The 18,977-nt window shown below is 39.1% G+C and overlaps 1 protein-coding gene and 1 long non-coding RNA gene across 7 annotated transcripts in view; one reads left to right on the top strand and one right to left on the bottom strand.

Moving 5' to 3' along the window:
- Nucleotides 1-10,331, top strand: part of LOC135305166 (uncharacterized) — a 40,382-nt gene extending 30,051 nt beyond the window's left edge. For 2 of the 3 annotated variants that reach the window (XR_010366443.1, XR_010366442.1), the window contains 4 exons: nt 5,133-5,236; nt 6,250-6,300; nt 7,391-7,460; nt 8,027-10,331. This is a non-coding gene — a long non-coding RNA (uncharacterized LOC135305166). The remainder of the gene's footprint in view (nt 1-5,132; nt 5,237-6,249; nt 6,301-7,390; nt 7,461-8,026) is intronic. The other variant, XR_010366444.1, reaches the window with a different exon arrangement.
- The window catches only part of LOC135305165 (vitellogenin-1-like), a 72,037-nt gene continuing 63,173 nt past the window's right edge, over nt 10,114-18,977 (bottom strand). Inside the window, exons 29-36 of one of the 4 annotated variants that reach the window (XM_064428529.1) lie at nt 18,383-18,521; nt 17,073-17,208; nt 16,176-16,362; nt 15,689-15,786; nt 15,018-15,112; nt 14,752-14,911; nt 13,414-13,575; nt 10,114-10,418 (exon numbers count right to left, since the gene is read on the bottom strand). In XM_064428529.1, the coding sequence (XP_064284599.1) occupies nt 10,300-10,418; nt 13,414-13,575; nt 14,752-14,911; nt 15,018-15,112; nt 15,689-15,786; nt 16,176-16,362; nt 17,073-17,208; nt 18,383-18,521 (1,096 nt within the window). In that variant the 3' untranslated portion in view covers nt 10,114-10,299. Of the gene's footprint in view, nt 10,419-13,176; nt 13,576-14,751; nt 14,912-15,017; nt 15,113-15,688; nt 15,787-16,175; nt 16,363-17,072; nt 17,209-18,382; nt 18,522-18,977 lie in introns of those variants that run through there. The other 3 variants (XM_064428531.1, XM_064428528.1, XM_064428527.1) reach the window with 3 other exon arrangements.

The raw sequence follows: 18,977 nt of genomic DNA, 5'->3' as shown, positions 1-18,977 counted from the left end.
ATGTGAGCAGTTCCTCATGTTCCACTTAAGATTCCATGGGGGCACTTGCAAAACCTGTCCAGAGCTTTTCTTTCCTGGGCCACAAAAGCACATCTTTGTATGCTTGGTGAATCTAATCCAGGAGGGAATAAGGTTCAGTTACAAAGGCAAAAATTTTGCTTTAACCTTAAGGGCTTGTGTCTCCTTTTTTTCCCTTCTGTGGACATTCATGACGTTTTTGTAAAAAGAGACATTAGGGCTCTGTACATACTTTGTGTGGGTGTAAAAATGACACACAAAAAGAAGGAGCATAGGTCATAATCCTAAAGTGGCATTATTTGTGATTTACATCTGTAGACCTGCTCTTGGGCTAATACTGGGTAATTAATTAGATGTAGTGGCTGGATATAGCTCTGAAGTGACCACCTACAGGGGCATAGCTGAGAAATCAGCTGTGAAACATGGTGACTCTCACACCTGACTGACATGACTTCCCTTAACCTGTGGGAAGGCTCCCAGAAGCTGAAGCTCTTGTAGCAAAATTTAGACTTCAGGTCACATTACTGCTTGTTTTTGAAGTATGCTTTGAACAGGAAGAAAACCTAGCAGGGAACAGATGATAGCCCATGTTGGCAGGAATGAATTAATTTGTTTCTTACACTTGTGTGAACATTGGCTTCAGGAAGCAGTGTCTGTTCCCACTGCCATGGCATGTCCTTGGTGGCCTGTCAGGGGACCACTGACATGCTCAATAGGTTAAGCTCATCAAGCTGAAACATCTTGAAAGTGCCCAGCTTTTATTTGTTTCTTTTAGTGTTCTTGCATTTCTGTTCTCTATCCCTATATTTGGAGGGTCTCTGGCTAAGGGAAGGTGCAGAGAGTAATTCCAATTCCCACTGTGTTGTCCCAAACACTTTCTCTGGGGGCAATAGGCTGCAGTAGTGGATGAATAGTTCTGGTGGCATTAGCCCACCTGTGAACTGTTTCCTTGAAGCTACTGGGTGTCCTGGTGTCTGGCTGCTGACAGAGGGATGGAGCTCATGTGGGAAGGGTAACCAGACCCCAGGAAAGCTGTTGGGTGAAAGCAAATGTCATTGGCCAAACCATGTGGCCCCATTGCTGGTGTGAAGGCAGGGGAGCAGCTAACACCGTCTCCTCAAAAAATGCCTTTGAAAATATTTTTCTGAGATTTTTACTTTGCTTTTGTCATAAAAGCCAAGGCTAGAAGATAGTTTGAGAGCTCTTTAAGATAAATCCTTTTGTGCCTTTCCTACAGATGCAGGTAATTGCAGAGAGATTTGGGATCTATCTAAGTCAGATCCTGCCCATTAAAAAATAGATCTCAGTGCTGGATTTGACATGCAGTGTTGACATCCTTCTTTCTATAGTAAGTCAGATGATATGTTTAGCAGACAGCTACTTTGACAACTTTCCTTCTGAGAAGCTAAAGGAGAAAAATGTTGAAAATTTCCTGATTTCCTGTAGCTTTTGACATTTTATGTGCTTGCTGGGCTAATCTTTGTAAAATCTTGATATTGGGAGGTCACTTACTGATACCAGAGGCAAATGCAACTCCAGAGACTTCATTTCATTCCAGTTAGGGAGCTGGACCTCCTGTTAACAAAAAATATTGCCTTGCAATTCCCTACATTAAAGGGAAAACAGACCCACCAGCTTCTGAACTTTGATATCAATTCTGCAGGATCTTTCTAAACCTTTAATTTCTTTCCATTAGAAAAATCACCTGCACAAATTTTTCAAAAATTATCAAATGAATACTATTTCCTCTTCATAGTTTAAATTACATCTCGAATGATTCCCTACACAGTTTTATTTACTTTTTCCTTTCACTTTGCTGCACTAGGAACTACTTTCTATATCTGGAATAGCTGAATAGCTAAACACCCATATTATGTGATAATGACTAGCTCCACATACAGACCCTGAAGCCAAAATGAAGAGTTGTTGAACAAGGCTTGAGGTGCCTATGTGCTCATTGAGAATGAGATGAAAGCCAGACAAGAGCCTTGTAGAGGAGTCAGTCTGGATGTCTCATTGTATCACCTCCTGCATTAACAGGAAACACCTAGAGTGTTTCTGGAAGCCTTTTGACTGGTTACTATGAATATATTTTTTTCAAAATAATTCTTTTCTGTAGGGTGTAAAATATCTAGTTTGTTTTCATTTGTATTTGTTTGAAGAACAACAATGCACCTACCATATTTTTTTTTGAATATCTGAGGAGAGTGTTTTGCTTGCTTGCAGTTATAAATTTTTAGGAACATGTGTAATAAAGTGTCTGTGTGTTTTGGGAGAGTTCCAACCATGAATATTTTTAGTGTGTCTGACATCCATGTGTCTGGTAGAAGTTACTATCACAGTATCCTTTCTGAAGGTACAAGCAGGCAAAGAGGCTTCTTCTCACAAAATCAGCCATAATAAACAATTATTATATATTAATGTAGAGGGATTTATTTTGTTAAACGGCTTGGTCATGTTTGCCCTCTAGTGGCAGTGAGTTTGCAGCTGATGGACCCCTGGAAGTGGCCAAGAGGAGCAGAGAACCTCAGTAAAGGATTTTATTTAACTCTGTTCTTTGTTTTGTGGTTCTATTTATCAGCTTCTGCTGTGGGAATATAACTGTACAGGGAAGGCCTCCTCTCACCTAGAGGTCAGGGTGAAGTGTGAGTAAACCTATTTCCTGCTGCTCCATTCTCTCAAGGGTAAAACCATTGAGAAGATCACCAAGTCTCTTATCTAGAAGGTAAATGCAGCAGCAGGTGGTAGGAGCAGAGGGAGCTGCAGTTTGGTTTCCTGAGGGTTTGCTGTAGGAATCTGTTCAGCTTGTTGAGACACACTTGGTTATGTAGTGCTTTCCTGACAACCCTGCTTGCTGACTAACAAGGGAGAAATAAGCCCTACAAATAGCATAATGCAGAATTCAGGCAAAGAGAAGAACTTAAAGTAGGAAAGGTCTTTTAATGGGAAGGGAATCTTCTGGGGAGGGAAGAGGGTAATGAAACCCAGTAGCTGTGAAATTGCTGTGTGATCACCAAGCAAGAAAAGTGCTTGGTTTGTCATTTAGAAAAATTATTGCAGTTTTCAGTCTTGAGACATTAGAATAGTAAGGCAGATTCTGCCACACATTTTATTTCTCATATATTGTTTTAAAAGGTCTATCAACATTTTTGCAGCAGAAGAAACTTTTTTTTCCTTTCTTCCTTAAGTGCATGTTGATGTGGAGGAAAACAGCAAGGCTCATGTTTTCAGTGTTAGTGCAACTATAGGGGAAATGGTTGATATTTAAGGATGATGTAATGAGGAAATTACCAGGTATTTTCCTGAGGGGCTGACTCTGGGGATCCCACTCCTCTGTATTCCTTATACCTATGATTCAGGGCCATTGGTTTTTAAAAAGCACTATTTATTACGTCTTTATTGCCTTAGGATGAAGTGCTTGTAGAACAGTGGAAGTGTAATGAGAGCCTTATTGGATGAGAGACTTCTCAAGCTAAAATATGAGTTTTGGCAGCTTGGCTAAACAAATACATTTCCAGCTAGCAGTTGTGAAAATCTCACACTGTCTCCAGCCCAGAGGTTATGCAAATGTAAGCTGTTGTGGCACTGCTTGTCTCTTCTGCTCCATATGGAGCTGCAGTTAAAAGGGAACTTGGTGACTGGAACAATGGTGAAGGGATGGACACAATTAGAGGAAATATTTCTATTGCTGTTATGGAGCCATTCAGGCATAGAGTCCTGATCACTGATTTCAGAACAAATCAGATGCATATATAAATAATTAAAAAAGTTGTTTTTAAGTGAGTCTTTTAAGGAGAAACAAGCCCAGGAAGAGCAAAAACTTACACATTTCAATTACTCTTTGGTACCATGCTGAAAACATGGTGACCTGGAGGCAGCAGGCGACTGAAGGTGACATTCAAACGTTTTTAATATAAAGGAGTTATACCTAGAATTGATAATAGTAGCTGTGTAAGAAATGAGAACTCCTTCCTAATTATTTTTATATTTATATTGATATGATATAGAGCCATAGTATATCTGAGCTATGATTCTGCTTGGCCAGGGCAGGGTTTAGTCTGTAGGTGTTCTTTCATGTAAAGCTGCAGATTTGGTAGAACACAGAGCACGGAGCTTTGCCTGTGCCTATAACCTAAAACATGACCTTTAATTCAGCCAGTCTGTGCCTGCTTGTTAGGAGAAAGCTGAAACGGGATACCAAAGGATGCACGAAAATTTTGTGCTTTGAGCTTCAGATCTTTGAGAAATATAAATGAAATAAATTAATCCAGCACTTCAGAAAAGCTCCTTTGTCCCCTGCCTGAGTGAAGAAGGTGGGGCAGAGAGCAGCCTGCAGGTGCTGCAGGAAGAAGCCGCTTCCCAGGGCAGTTTGGGGCTGTCACACTGTGCTCGCTCTGCGCACGAGGGGGATGTCAGCATCCCAGAACTGCTCATGAGTGGAGCAATCCATTTTGTCTATCCACCAGCTGGCCAAGAGGTGCGGGCAGTGCCAGGTTCCCTGTCTGCCTGGTGCTAACCAGCTGGCCCTGGGCATGCTCAGGAGCCTGCAGAGCCAAGCTGAAGGCAGGAGGCAGCGCAGGGGAGCTGGCTGCTGGCTGGACTCGAGCTGGCAGCCTTACCCGGCCCGGGAAGCAGTGTAATCCGTATGGCTGCAGCTGGGGATCTGAGCACTTGGCAAAGGGGACAGCCTGCCTGCCAGATTTATTTTGGTCTGTCAGGCAAGGTCACCAATTAATTCCTCTGGAGCATTTCAGTTTGGTTGCATTAGGATTTTCCAATGTGAAGCTGTAGTTTTGTAGAGACTGATGCCCAGCTTCACAGAGGAAAGAAAAAGACTTAGATACAATGTAAGTGCTTTTACTCAAGACTGAAATCCTTAATACTACCTTCTATACCTTTAAATAGTGAAGTCTTTCACTGCCTAATTTTCACAAGCTGTAGAGCTCTCCAGCATTCTAAAAAGCAGCCTTGTCTTTGCTCAGAAATGGTGGAAAATACACAGGTCTCAGCCCCTTCTCACACAGATGATATGAAAAGTGTCACAAAACTTGCTCTTCCCTCTGTACTCCACCTGTGATTATGCTTATGCCTCTTTCCATTCACTGATTTAACAGGTTGAGCAGTCATTGGTGATGTGAGCCTCCATCCCTGGCCCACTCTCCCCAGCTGTGTTTCAGAATGGGCAATCCATGTGCCAAAGCCTAGAAGGTGATTTCAGGTATGGAAACTGTTCCCAGGGAGCCTAGGCCCTGTGAAATGGGATATGTATGATGACATCTTCAGCATTTCCTATTGAAGCCTTGGTAGGGATTGGGCTGGAGGGAAGGATGCCTCAGACCCCACTCTCCTTAATAAGGGAAGTGAGTACATTGCTCTGGGATGAACACTGTGCTCCAGACACAGGAAAGTCAGGCCTTGTAATACAGAGAATGCCAGAGGAAACGGGGCACCGTGACTCATGGTGTAGATCAAAAGGAAGTGGTGTTATTTCTCAAAGGTGAATCATTCAGAGATGTATCTGCATTGAGTCTGCAGTAATGTAGGCAGGTTAATGCCACTGTAAAACAAGCACTTCTCTGCCAGTTCCAGCCCCAGCCTGAGCCTGTGTTAATCTCTTATGCCCATAGTGAATCTAATCTGTATATCATCCTCCAAATCATGATCAGAGCTTGAATAGTACTAGTTATGTTTTGGCCACAGAAGAAGGAATCTGAGTAGAATTCTAGGATGTTAGCTTATTCAGCCCAAATTCTAGGCTCTGTTTTATTTTTTGTTTCTGTAATTATCTTTTTTTATCAGCTGGCTAAAACCAAAGCATCAAAACAGCTCTAATTAGAGTAAATTCTCAATCACATAAGAGACAGATATGACCACAGTTACACTAGGCATTTAAATATTGTTTCATACCATGTCTATGAGGAATGTTGGGGTACTTTTTCTTGTCAATCTTAAGAAGATATGTGAAGGTTAGGTACCTGCATGTGTCCTGACCAGACCAGTGGATGCATAAATAGGGAAGGGAAACTGGGACTGCAGAAAGAGACAGGCTACAGATAATGAAGGGAAAGCTCTGTGATCAGATATATATATATAGAGATAATTCCTGCTTATCAAACCCCATCTGAAAGGCAACTTAATAATATTAGGCCATAGAAGTGTTTGCTGTGAATTACAGCTAAGTGAACTGCAAATGAAAAAAGAGGGATAACCAGATTTTTTCTGTGCATTAAGCATTTCCAGGTACCAAAATAACAGCCTTCTCACACTGATTCAGGATGCACTGTAAGTACTATTTTTGAACAGCTTTGGATTTTTTAGTAAACTGTTCTTCCAGTACTGCTTACAGTATAATTATTGCTTATCCAGCAATACCAGAAATAAGAATGTTTTATGCAATGCTTTTTTCCTCTGGGGACAATGTGAAATATTGTATTCAGAATAGTACCAAACTGTAATGTACTCACAGGAAAAAAAAAAATCACATAGTAATCAAGTGTGAAGATAGAGGGAAAAATACCCCACCCCAAACCTTAAATGGAATTTATGTAAAACTACCTGGAATATATCAGACCGATAAAAAAACCTCAAGGAAAAACATTTAAGCCATTGTAACTAAATAAAACAAGCCAGTAGATGGCATGAGAGACCTTGAGATTTGACGAAAACTCAGATGGCCACTAATAGCTACTCCTGCAACCTTCTGAGCTGTCTCTGGTTTTAGCCCTAACTACTGTATTTGCTGGATTCCTGAGGTTTCTTATTCATCAGCTGCACTTAGATCCGCACAGTACATTTATTTTTAGGGACAACTAAAGTTCATTTAATAACTCATTCAAACATGCTGAGTAAAAGCCTGGCTCTGTTGAGTTTAACCATTGGCTTCAGTGGAGTTAGAATTGAAGATGCTTTTTTTTTTAATGCTCACGCTGCGGAGCTGGCATTTCATTTCCAGGAAGGGTCTGGTATTAGTGGTTTTGTCCTTTCCTATCACGCTGCAGCTTCTTTCTCTGGAGCAGAATGATCCTGCTTTCCTGAGAGTCACTGTGTCATTTAAAATTAGTGAATCAAAAGAGCCAGGTCTGATGGACAAAATGTTTGTTGTCTTTGTCTAGGATACAAAAGGCTGTGTCTCCAAAAGCCTTTTTGCCTATCTGTCTGTAATAGCACCATCCAATTCTAGGCTTTTAGGAATAATCCACTAAGGTTTAACCAAAGCTGACCGTGAACAGATTAAGTATATTGTTTTGATTTTTTCCAAATGTATAGTTATTTTACAGTTGGATGAATCTGAAAATGAAAACCTCCAACTTAGCAATAAAATATACTCATGTGGTTAGGAGATCTAGTGGAAAAATTTACTTTTCATTTCTAGAATCACTGAAGAACTTGCAAAAGACATATGGGACTATAAATTCATAAGCATTTCTGACTCCATCAAGTAGGTAAGCAGTCATATCTTTCTGATGCAGAAAATGAGACACAGAAGTTCCCAGCCTCATGCAAAACCACATTACAGAGCTGCAAGGGCAGGATTAGGATGCAAGGCTGGCTATGCTTAGGTCTGCATCTTTTTTCTGACACTTAAAAAAAAAAACAATACTAGAGTACCATAATTGCAAGATTATATTACTTGGTTACTGCAGTAAAGTCCAGAATTCATTAATACATACAGTTGAGAAGCACTAGGAATGAAAAGTGGAATGCATAAAAGCTCAGTCTGCGTAGTACACATTTTAATACTCAGTTGGGTACATAGCTTTGGCTTGCTTTATAAGATAGGACAGGCATGATTTCCAAATGAGGTTTAAATCTGGACTGCAGATATTCTCCCAGATGGGTTGGAAATGTCTGTGTGGTGCATTAGAAATTCCAGAAGGGCTTTTTCACACTTGTACTGCTAATGTTCTTAATTCCTTTGGCAAAATGAGCTGGTTCTAAGTCTTTTGCTTTGCTGTGCACACTACCAACCTCAGGTTTTTCTAACGTTCATTACATTGTGATTTTACAGCTGCAGAGAAGCTTTTCAGGCAGTCAAAGGCATTCAGCTGTCTCAGCAAGAGGGCACTAATGAACAGGAGTTGGCCAGAAAGGAAAGCTGCCCCTTGGAAGTGGAAATGGGAGCTGTGTCCCACCCATGCCCTGTGCAGAGCAGAGCAAGGTCTGTGCCTGGGCTTTAGCAGAGACTGGTTTCCCCGGGTGGAGCCTGCACCCCAGCTCAGGCTGCAGTGCTGCTGGGGTGATGGTGAGTGAATTCCCTGCCCCAGGAGCAGAATTTCTTCTCTTACTAATGGCTCTTGGCTATTACTAAACCCCTTAGTTTTAGTAGTTGAGCATGAAACTTCATTTTTCTTCTCCCCCTACTACCATTGTCTTATCTGAAGTGGTTGACTGGCAAAAGTTTCTCTTTTGTAAACAAGGGGATTAAAGAGAGAGGTGTTGGATTAAAGATGACAGTCTGATCCTATGAAAGTCAATGTCAAATCTCCCATAAGCCACGGTGAAAACAATACCAGCAAGAAAAGAGCTCTCCAGGTGTAAGACTAGTGTGATTTTAAGGGAAAGTGGAACACAATATTCTTCATCTCCCCTCTTGCTGGAGGCTATCTGTTTTGCAATCTAGCACTTCTGATGAGTTAAGAAAGCACAGCTTTTGTACAATTTGTGAATGCTTTATTACAAATAAAAACACAGGGCAAGAATTCATGTTACTGATCTTAGTTTGAGGATACATGCATGGAAAAAAGCTGTTGAAAAGAGCACTGGCTATTTGCATATATTCTCAAATAAATACAATACATAGAAGAATTAAGGCTGGGGAGGAGAAAGAGGCAGGTAATTGCCTTTTGCCTTTGTAGGTTATCTCCAGGAGACAGGCTTGGGGCAGAGGCGAATACCCTTGTCCCAGAGTATGCATCAGGCATCTGGCTTGAACAAATTCGAAATGGCTTATTCTGGAAGTGATGTTATGGCTGTACATGGAGAAAAACTGGGCCTTTTCTGAAAGCTAGTGGCAAGCTGCAACTCGAGAGAAAGTAAAAGGAGAACCTCCTTACATTACTCATGCTTCTACTCTTGAAAGAAAAGCCCTGTGAAGTGTTATGCTGTAATTGTTCAACTATTTAGTCTTCAATCATCTTTCTGATAGATCAGTTTTTAGTTAGAAAGAAAAGTATTTTCTTTAATGGCAGTTTCCTGCCAGGGTTTGGGTTCAGCTGTACCTCGCCCACTCTAAGGCTTCCCTTGGAAGAGTGTGTTGGCTGCTATTGACTGCTATGGAAAACATACCATGGTTCAGTGCACGGCTGATTTGTGACACAGGGTGAAGAGATATTGTGCCATTGCTTGGGGGTTTGAAGGTGCCTCCTATTCCTGGTCCCCTGGGGTGGGAGGGAATTACCTTTCTGCACAATGAAAGCTAGCAGATTGACTCTTCACTGGTTAAACACAATCTGACTGTCCTGCTTGTATTTTATTTTAGCTTTATGATGCTATTGATCTTACATATCTTTCTATATATTGCTTTTCAGAGTATTTGGAATGCTACTTGATGTATTATTGTTCCCTGAAGTTTTTGAAGCCATCATTTTCATAAATATACAATAGGAGATGGTAAAGGAAAAAGAAAGTTCCTATTCACACTTTTAGTTAGTTCATGAAGCAACAGCACATCCATTGAAATTTAAATGAAAATGGGGACTGTGTCACACACTATAGCTCTCTGGAAAGCTACAGTGGGAGTCTAGCAGTCCAATTCATTCCTTTGTAGAATGTACTAAGGCTAATGGTCTTGCTGGGAGTAAAATATATTTTTTTTTGCAGAATGGTTCCAGGAACAGACGTTGCTCTTTACCAGAAAACATAAAAGAAAACAAATGCTTACTGTGTCTTTAGTATGCTAAATATGAAATTCTTTGCACAATGGAATGTTAGCAGTAGCCATAATCATGTTTTCCTTTCATCACCTAGTGAACGTAATTTTAAGAGCGGACTGCTGTAATTATATCGCAGATAAAAGGGAGCAGAATTTCTGTATAATATTATAGTTGGCCTGATTGTTTTGTTGATAGGGAAAAATAAAGAGAGACCACATGAATACTCATTTAATGAACATATTTATTAAGCAGTGCAGACTGTACATAATGCATTTGACTTTGCAGTAGACTTACTTTCTTCAAGCACCTTTCTTAATATTTTACTACAGCTATTATGTTCCCTTCTTATCTGTCCAGCTATTCAATTATTTGTGTAGTATGTCTATAGCACAATGCCAAAACGTTTAGCTTAACTACAGCTGCCAGTGCAGGTACAATCAATGTCAGCATCCACAGACTCCACTACATCTTCAGATGCAGATTTCTTATCGCTGCTTTTCTGCCATTCCAACAGGCTTACAGCAGTTTCTGTCAGAAGAGTGAAGCCATTGTTAACTAACATCAAGCAAATTAACACATTTCAAAGAAATACTGTTTTGATGTCTGTCAACTCCCTAATCAAGTAAAGAATGAAATCCTGCCCTCACGACTGACATCTGACTCATTGACTTGGAACAGGATTTTCATCCATGATATAATTACTGTATTACTTCCCTAAAACCAAAATGAATTACATTTCATGAAGCACAAAGACAAAAGGACACTGTGAATGTGCTGGAGGTAGCCCCTGTCAGTGCAAGACCACCACGTACCAATCCACGTCAGCAATCACTTCTGTTAGTGCTGCATATACTGGGTATTTCTGCTGACTATTTGTCGAAGTTCATTTCTGAAGGGTAAGCCCTTTGGAGAATTTTCAGAGGTTCATAAACTTCTAATTAAAGTTTCCTATATATTGTGAAATCTGGCAGAGCACTGTCAGTTGCAGTATTAACCTTACCACACTGCTTTATCAACATCAGCTTGAATAAGCCATATTCTTAATGCTGAAATAATCTAAATGGAATAATGATATTCATCCTCCCAATAAATATTCCCAGCTAGTTGGAGGTTTATTATTGCATTGGAAGAATATTAGGATATCCATTTAGATTAAGTTTGTATAATGAGAATGTGTAAAGCTTTCATAATTTTACTTCCATTTGTTTTATTCCTTAGTTGGACAGTACATATATAACATGCCATCCCTCATCACAGGGAAATATGGACACTGCTGTATGAATTCAAGTTGTATCAGTCACTTAGCTTCTGAAAGGTTACCATGCTCCATGACTAAATTACTGTCCAACATTAAGCGCAGGTTTTGCATAATAAAGTGGACAACTTTATTATTATTTCCAAGAAAGATGTTGGAGATGCTTTTAAAAATGTATATTATATTTTCAGGCTGTGAAATGAGAAATATTATAAAATGTCTGAATTCTGTTTCATATATACATTATGTCTCTTACTCTTGGCACACTATGGGTCTGAGCACATTCATATCCATGTAGGAAATTATTTCCTTGCAAACTGGATCATGGCTGAGTAACTGATCCCCATGTAACTGATACACTTGTGGCATGTTTGAAATATAAACCTATATGTGGACTTAAACTTGGAGTGATGCCTGCCTCAGTCAAGTTCCTAAGGCTACAGTCTTGCTGATTTGAGGACAACAGGAGAAATTATGCTTTCTTGTACTTCATTTTATCCTTGCTCCACTGGTGACAGTGATGGGGTCCTTCAATTTTGAAACAGAAAACTATGTCTGAATTCTCATATAAAGAGTTGGGAAAAGTACTTTGTCGTGTGCATGTATGTTCCTAGATTTAGAAAGGAAAAGATTTCTATTACTTCTACTGCTTCTCCAAGTCATTAGACAAAGAAAAAGAGTAGTTTTTAAGTGCTGGCCTTGTATTCCTATTGATCTTTAGCCTAAGAAAAAGCAATCAATTTAGCAAGCTAAAGAATGATAAATGGAATCTTTTTCTTCCTCCTCCCTCTCCTCCTCTTTTTCTGCTCCCTCTTCAGGACAAATAAATAAATAAACAAACATACAAATTAAATAAATAAGGTCTTGATTAGAAGTATTGCAAGCAGACTTCTCATTCTCAGTTTCAGTAAATGAACAAGAGAAGCCTGCAGTTGCTCTGAAAGCAGCACTGGCTGCAACAACTAACATCTTTTTTTTCTGATTTTCCTCTTTTCTCAAACTGTTTTGTGAGAGACAGCTTTATTATGCCTGATATTCTAAGACAGTGAGTGGTCTGGGGTTATGACATTTCAGAGATACAGACTTGGATACACAATAGAAATCTGTTAAACATGGATATAACAAGATTTTTGAAGGATTTTTTTGTAGAGGGTGGGTTTTTCTATTTATGAAAGAACACATCCATTCTCATCTCAGGGAGCCATCAGAAAACTATTAACACTCTCTCTGTGCTACTTGTTGAATAGGCTGTTGCAGATATTTGACTATGGTTGAGAGATCCCCTCTGCTTTTCTGGGCTGATTCAGCACATTGCAGATATTAATAACACAAGCAAAGTGCAAAGTCCTACACACACATTTAAATTCAGACATAAAATACCTGTCCTTTCCAGTACTGCTCAACACAGAGGTGCATTGGCTCCAGTGAAACTACACTGGATTATCTCAGCTAACAATGGATTTGGCCAACAATGGTTAACAGAGAACAAACCACTTCAATATATACTTCCTAACGTTAGCTTTCCCTGTAAGCCATATAAGTAATTAATTAAAAGACTTAGGAAAGAATGCACTAGAAATATTTGTAGGTTCCAGGCTGGATTCTCCTTTCATGATTACATAACTTCAGTGTGAAAGTCTATTAGACAGTGCCTCATATCCTGGAATAAATGAAATGAGAAAAAGTTTGTGTTTTTTTGTTTCTTCTTTCTTTTTTTTTTTTTTTTTTAATCTGGGGCATGAGTATATGTGTATAAAATACCTTAAAAACCAAACCATTTTCTGGAATAATCTACAGAAACTTCCAGCAATGTGGTTTTGCTGATGTATTGCACAGTGGCATAGCATGGCAGTCTAATTACAGCACTCATGTCACACTACCTGACTGACTTTCAATTGCCTTGCCTGCCCTGGTCCACACAAAATTGCAGGCTGTAATGTACATAAAAGGACTCAGTGTTTCTTATCTCAACTTCATGGAGATCCTGAAGACATGACAAATTTTATTTTGTGATTTTATTGATCGCTGCTGCCCCTTTTACCTCCTCAAATGTTTTTCTCAGATGATGCTACCTGCCATCACCTAAGCTAGCTTTTAGCTGGCCAGCACTGTCAGCAGTTATAGCAAATACTAATGGGATTAAAAACAGCAGCTCAGAGAGGAGCCGGAGCAATACAGGTCTGTGCACGGCTGTGCTGTGTTTTGTTCTTTCGAGTGCTCTGACAGCTCCTGCAGTATGTGACACACAGAGGGAGAAAAATACTGTACCTTTTGGGAAGCAGTGGAAGCCAACCTTTACTGAAGCTTTTTCGATTGGAGTACAGTCTTTCATACATTTCAGTACTGGGTCAACAGAGTAGCACGTAGATTCCTCACCATCAATAGTAGGATTTCGATTCAGCCTCACATAACTGCGCTGCAGCTTGCACCCTAAGAGGAAAAGGAAAGGTAGTTAAAATTATAGAAATAAATCCCAATCGATCCTTGCAATAATAAAGGTCCATATTTTCTCTTCAGCTTTTATTAAAACACAGGTATCTGACAAACCATTTTCACAGCAGCCAGGTTATCAAGATAGGACAATAATAAGTTGAGGAAAGAGCCTGAAAGGGGAGCTATTTTTAAAATCTAATTGCACAATAGAACCCAAATGGAATCATGTATACTTAGTTTTTTAGAACTACATAATACACAGAAAATAACCTCTCATGTCTGAAAGCTATTAAGAATAGATACTGCAAGCACAATGGCTACTTCATTGCATTAGGAAAAATGTCAACCGTAGTGAATGGATAAAAAAAGGGCAGTATTTATTTAATAACAACAAGGATAATTTTTGTATTGGATGATTTTTATAATGCTGCAATTATCTCACTAGAAAGGTATAATGTAACTTAACAGGATCCCAGCTACGACTGTTTCCTGACAAACAAATATAATTCTGCTGCCAATGAAGTCAAGGAGAAAGCAACCATTAACTTCAATAAAATTATTTCAGGTCCAAGGTAAATGGAGACCTACCAAACAAAACTGTATTGATATTATGGGAGTCTAACATTGTTTTTCCAGCTACGTGTGAGACGAAGCTCTTTACTGTAGGAATAGTTCTAAATATTTTCCTGAGATTGCACCCTCACATGGTGCAGAACAAAAATGAATTTTTTTTGCACTTTGGAAATTTACATGAATGTAGGATCTGACACTGTTTACATAGTCTGCATCTTGTGTGGTGAAATTAAGTCTGCAGACAGCAGCTGAAACTGTTTTGATACAATGGTGAAAATCACACTTTTTTTTTCAGTGGGAGCAAGATTAGGGCTGATTTTGTCTCTCAAGAAAAAAGCTACTCGGTGTAAGAAATCAAAATTAATTATTTGACATTGAATTGCACATGAGACAAAGACTTTTGCTGGAGTATATATTCTCTATATTCACAAGCATTGTTTTAAACAGTCAGTGGTTAATAAAGTTAAAATGGATACACATGGTTATTGAAATTTCTAAGTAAAGGTATCTACTGCTTAAAAAAAATATTTTCTAGCTCTTGGCAGAGGAAAAGTGAAATAATAATTTATCCAAGCATAGAATTTTTCCAGATCCACTCACCACCAGAGCAGGTTTCTTCCAGCAATACCCATGAATGAACAAATGCAGAACAGCTGTGTGCCAGCCTATGGTTTGGCATGAGGAGCTCATTTTCCTTTTCTCTGTCATTATTACCACAAACTCCACAGGTCTTTCCTCTCATCCACGAAGCAACCGTAACCTGCAAAATAGCACATCTTTGTAGCGAATGCTGAAGTGTTAGTCTGTCACACTGGCAAGGCACCAGGCAGAAAAGAAAGGAGTAACCTTGAAAACAAGTGCAGTACCTTAAGATTTACACCATCATAAGTCACCTCCTTCAGTCCGAGTGCTGGAACTTCCACGGTAACTGTTTTCCCATTTTTATAAATTTTAACATTGCCTGTTAAAAGGTGGTGAATCATACAGTGATCATCTTAAATTAATGGAGAAACTATATAACACAAAACCCACCACAATGTGTTTTCCTTCACAATGATAATTTTGTTGCTACAGTTAAATATGTATATTTAAGTAGAAAGGAAAAACAAAAATAGAAGAAATAATATATTTTCAAAAATATTCTACTGCTGTTATCTATATTGTAACTGACTTCTGTATCCAGTGTGCTAAATTTAGAAATGATAATGACAGTGGTGGTGCTCTAGCTAAAATGTCTGAACTAAAGCATCTCTCTGTGACTATAACATAATTTTTTTTCCAAACAAGCACCAAGCTGGGTATATGATAAGAAAGGTCTCTATTCACCTGTCAGTTATGCTGGAGGAAAGTAAGAGTGTATGTACTGTAGGAAACATGAACATAAGTCACTACAAAACTTTAAAAAGTAGTCTTTTAGTTTTCTTTTTAAATTAATTCCACTTGTGTTTTCTTTACACTGAGATTTTTCTGCGAACTTTATAAAGTCTTGATATTTAGTTCCCAGGTCAGTCCTGGAAAACTGGGTATCACAGCTTACCTTTTTCATACTCAGAACCTCCACTGTGTGATATAACTTGTTCTTCATTGCATGCCACAAGGAGAGACGAATTTGAGGCAGGACAGATTGTGATGTTCCTTCAGAAAAAAACAAAAATAAAAGAGGATGAATTAGTGTTTAATTTAAAATGTGAAAAGTATAGATATTTGTGACTAGCTGAATTTGAATGGATGAACAAGCAGTTTTCTTTCCAAAGCGCAGAATTCATTGGGACTGTGGGCTTTAATATTCAACCTTTAAAGAAAAGATGGCATGGGGACTTAGTGAACAAGTGGCTGTGGAACTCAAAAGAAGAGCAACTACACCATAGAGCCTCACACGAGGATTCTTTCTGGAAATTCTGTCTTTCCCCATATGTCTCCTTGAAAGCCAGTTTCAGCTAGAAACTGGATATCTCCCACTCCCAGAATGATTCCCTGAGAAACTTTGTACCTAATTTCTAAGCCTCAGTATAAACCACACTTACGCTGTTGTTGTATTTATGTGAACCTCTCTTGAGAAAGATTGAGGATCAGCCTTTCTTGTAGTAATGATGAATTTTGGATGTTCAGTACAGTCTTGAACCACCACCAGGTTGCAGCTTTTATTGAAAGAATATGAATAGCTTGCGCGATCAAATGTTTTGAAATCTCTCTCCCTGATTTCACATGTGGCTGCAAAACAAAACCATAAAGAAATGGCAGATGTGACCACTGTATGTGTTGCTGTGAAACAAGCAACTGAAAGTACTGAAAGACATCTCTATGAGATTGAGCTACCCAGCAAACAGGAAGAAAACTTCACCTCCTTGGCAGAAGCCAGAGTCTGTAAGGACATGAGAACACTACAGAATAACTACCCGCTGTAGATTTTACTGGTATTGATTTTGATTGCATGCCAAACCCAAAACTCAAGCTAACAGGGACTAAAGCATACAAAATTCTTGAGAAACTGGGTGCCGTAACAAACTGTGATAAAAAGTCCCCATTTCCCACAGGAGTGCTAGACACCAACCAGGAGAGATTCACATGGCTCCTTTCTGAATAAAATAAACTGGACAGAAAATATATGGACTCTCGTGCCCATCACCTGATGCCTCTCAATGCAGAGCTGGCACCTTCTCAGGAGGGGCAAAAGACAACCTCCAGTCCTTGAAGACTGAGTGATTCCCAAACTCTGAATGTTTACAGCAGTTTGAAGCCTCTTCATTCACCTGCTAAAAACCTGCTTCTCTGAGAGGGAAAGAACTGCTGGAAGCAGGGCTACAGGTGCATGCTATGCTTCCCTATAAGACCGTTAGAAGGAAAGGCAAGGCCCAGCCATGGCAGAGTATGGATCTACACACATTGCTTATTCATGAGACAAACATATAAGTAACATTTACATTGATCTTCTTGTGCTATTTGTGAAGCTATTTCAGGAAATAAATTCCAGGCAGTGATATCTCGAGTCTCGTAAGCTGGAGATGGGCCTGAGGGCAGAGTGAATGGCAATCGGAATCCCTGACAATAAAGTGTTACCTGAAAAAGCAGAAATGAAAATACATTAAGATAAATTGAACCATATGCTCAAGATATGACTGCAAAAAAACCGCTCTCTTATCTTGGAAAAAAACCCAACCCTTGAAGATGCATTTCTACAACTGCAGTTGTGTTAATCTCGGCAGAATGTACCCTAACCTTCAGCTTTGTGAGAAATCATTATCATCTCTTCTAGTCATACTTGACTTTTTGAGAAATTGTTAAGAACATTGAAAAGTAACTGATAGAGATGAGTTTAAGTGATATTTGAATGACTTCTTAAAAAATAAGGTAACAAGTTGAGTAACTGAGATGATGGATGTGTTTGGAAAAATGAATCTCATTTATTAAGGGCTGAAAATCGGCATGCTCAGCATTGGGGTAAGATCCTTCACTGTAGCTAAAAATTATATTTGCCAAGAGAATCAAATGAATGCCTAATGCACCTACTTCTTCATGATCACATTAAGATCCTGCAGAACTGAAGTACTGTGGTGCATTAAAGACACACAAGTTTCTGTGTATGAATAGCTAGCTGTTATTAATTTGCCAGAAATCCATAGGGGAATTTTCTCAAAGAGGTGCATAAGAATTTAGTGGACAAGGACCAATTAATTAGTGGGACTCTTCAGACCCTGCTGTGCAGGGTCCTGTGAGAGGGTGACTAACTGCTCCAGTTTGGTTAGAGCAGAGTTGCATTTGTGTCTTGCCCAGACCAGTCACATCAAGCATGGTTGCTGCAGATGTGGGACTGGAGTGCCAACACACACAGATGCTGTTTGTGGCTGCAGCAGAGTGCAAAGTGTTCTCAAGGCCCCCTCTATCTGCTCTGAGACCCTCGTTCAAAAACTAGCCACACTGGGTAAAAATGCATAAAGGTGTGAGTGCAGAGCAGTCATACTTGAGACAATTTGGCCTCACTGCTGTTCTCAGAATGCAAATAAAATATTGGACTACAGAGTCTGATTTTCAGCTTACTACTGCACTGGGCCAAAGAAGCAAAAAATCAAGGGAACTGTTGTATGTATTTGAACACCTACCTAATATAGTCAGGTATACAGCAGCTTCTCTAAAAGGGAATGTTTTGCTTTTTGTTTCTTTACGTTATGGGTACAAACGTTCTAAGTTGAAAATCATTCAATGTAAGGAAAACGAAAATAAAAATTTAACGTACCTCAGGAGCTTTAATTACTGTATCAATTGTTCGTGGAGATGTTGCAGCTGCTCTTACTATTAATTCATGAGATGGATTTCTCTGATGTACTTCTGAGAAGCCCAACACGAGTGCTGCACCAGGAATGTATTGCATGAATCTAGAGACAAACAAGATGTGACAAACTCAGGTGCAGGAACAAAAGCATACATAGGATGGTGAGGACTACGGGCAGATCCAAAAACTCAGAAAAAAATGGAAGATCTGAAAAGTAGAGGAAATATTACTTTGGGTCAAATTAAATGGTTGATTTTATTGAGAAGAAAAAGGTTTTATTTTTGCCTATTTTAAATGGTTATTTTTTGTGACTGAATAGAAAAACATTTTAAAACGAAAAGACATTTTGAACAGAAATAGAAAAGAATTTAATATAGAAAATGAAATCAAGCATACATTTTAAATATTTGGAGGCTATCATTTAATATGAAACATGAGGAAAAAGTAGAAAACATTCATAAAATACTTGTGTACCACTGAACTTGTGGTTACCATCCAAGCACTGCCCAGACAAGGATGTTTGGGTTGAAAAATTTCATCTAATTCTTTCAGTGTTTTT

This window comes from Passer domesticus, chromosome 7, assembly GCF_036417665.1.
Source record: "Passer domesticus isolate bPasDom1 chromosome 7, bPasDom1.hap1, whole genome shotgun sequence".
Classification (NCBI taxonomy): domain Eukaryota; kingdom Metazoa; phylum Chordata; class Aves; order Passeriformes; family Passeridae; genus Passer; species Passer domesticus.
The sequence above is the reverse complement of the archived record's forward strand: the minus strand, read 5'-3'. Positions and strand labels throughout refer to the sequence as shown.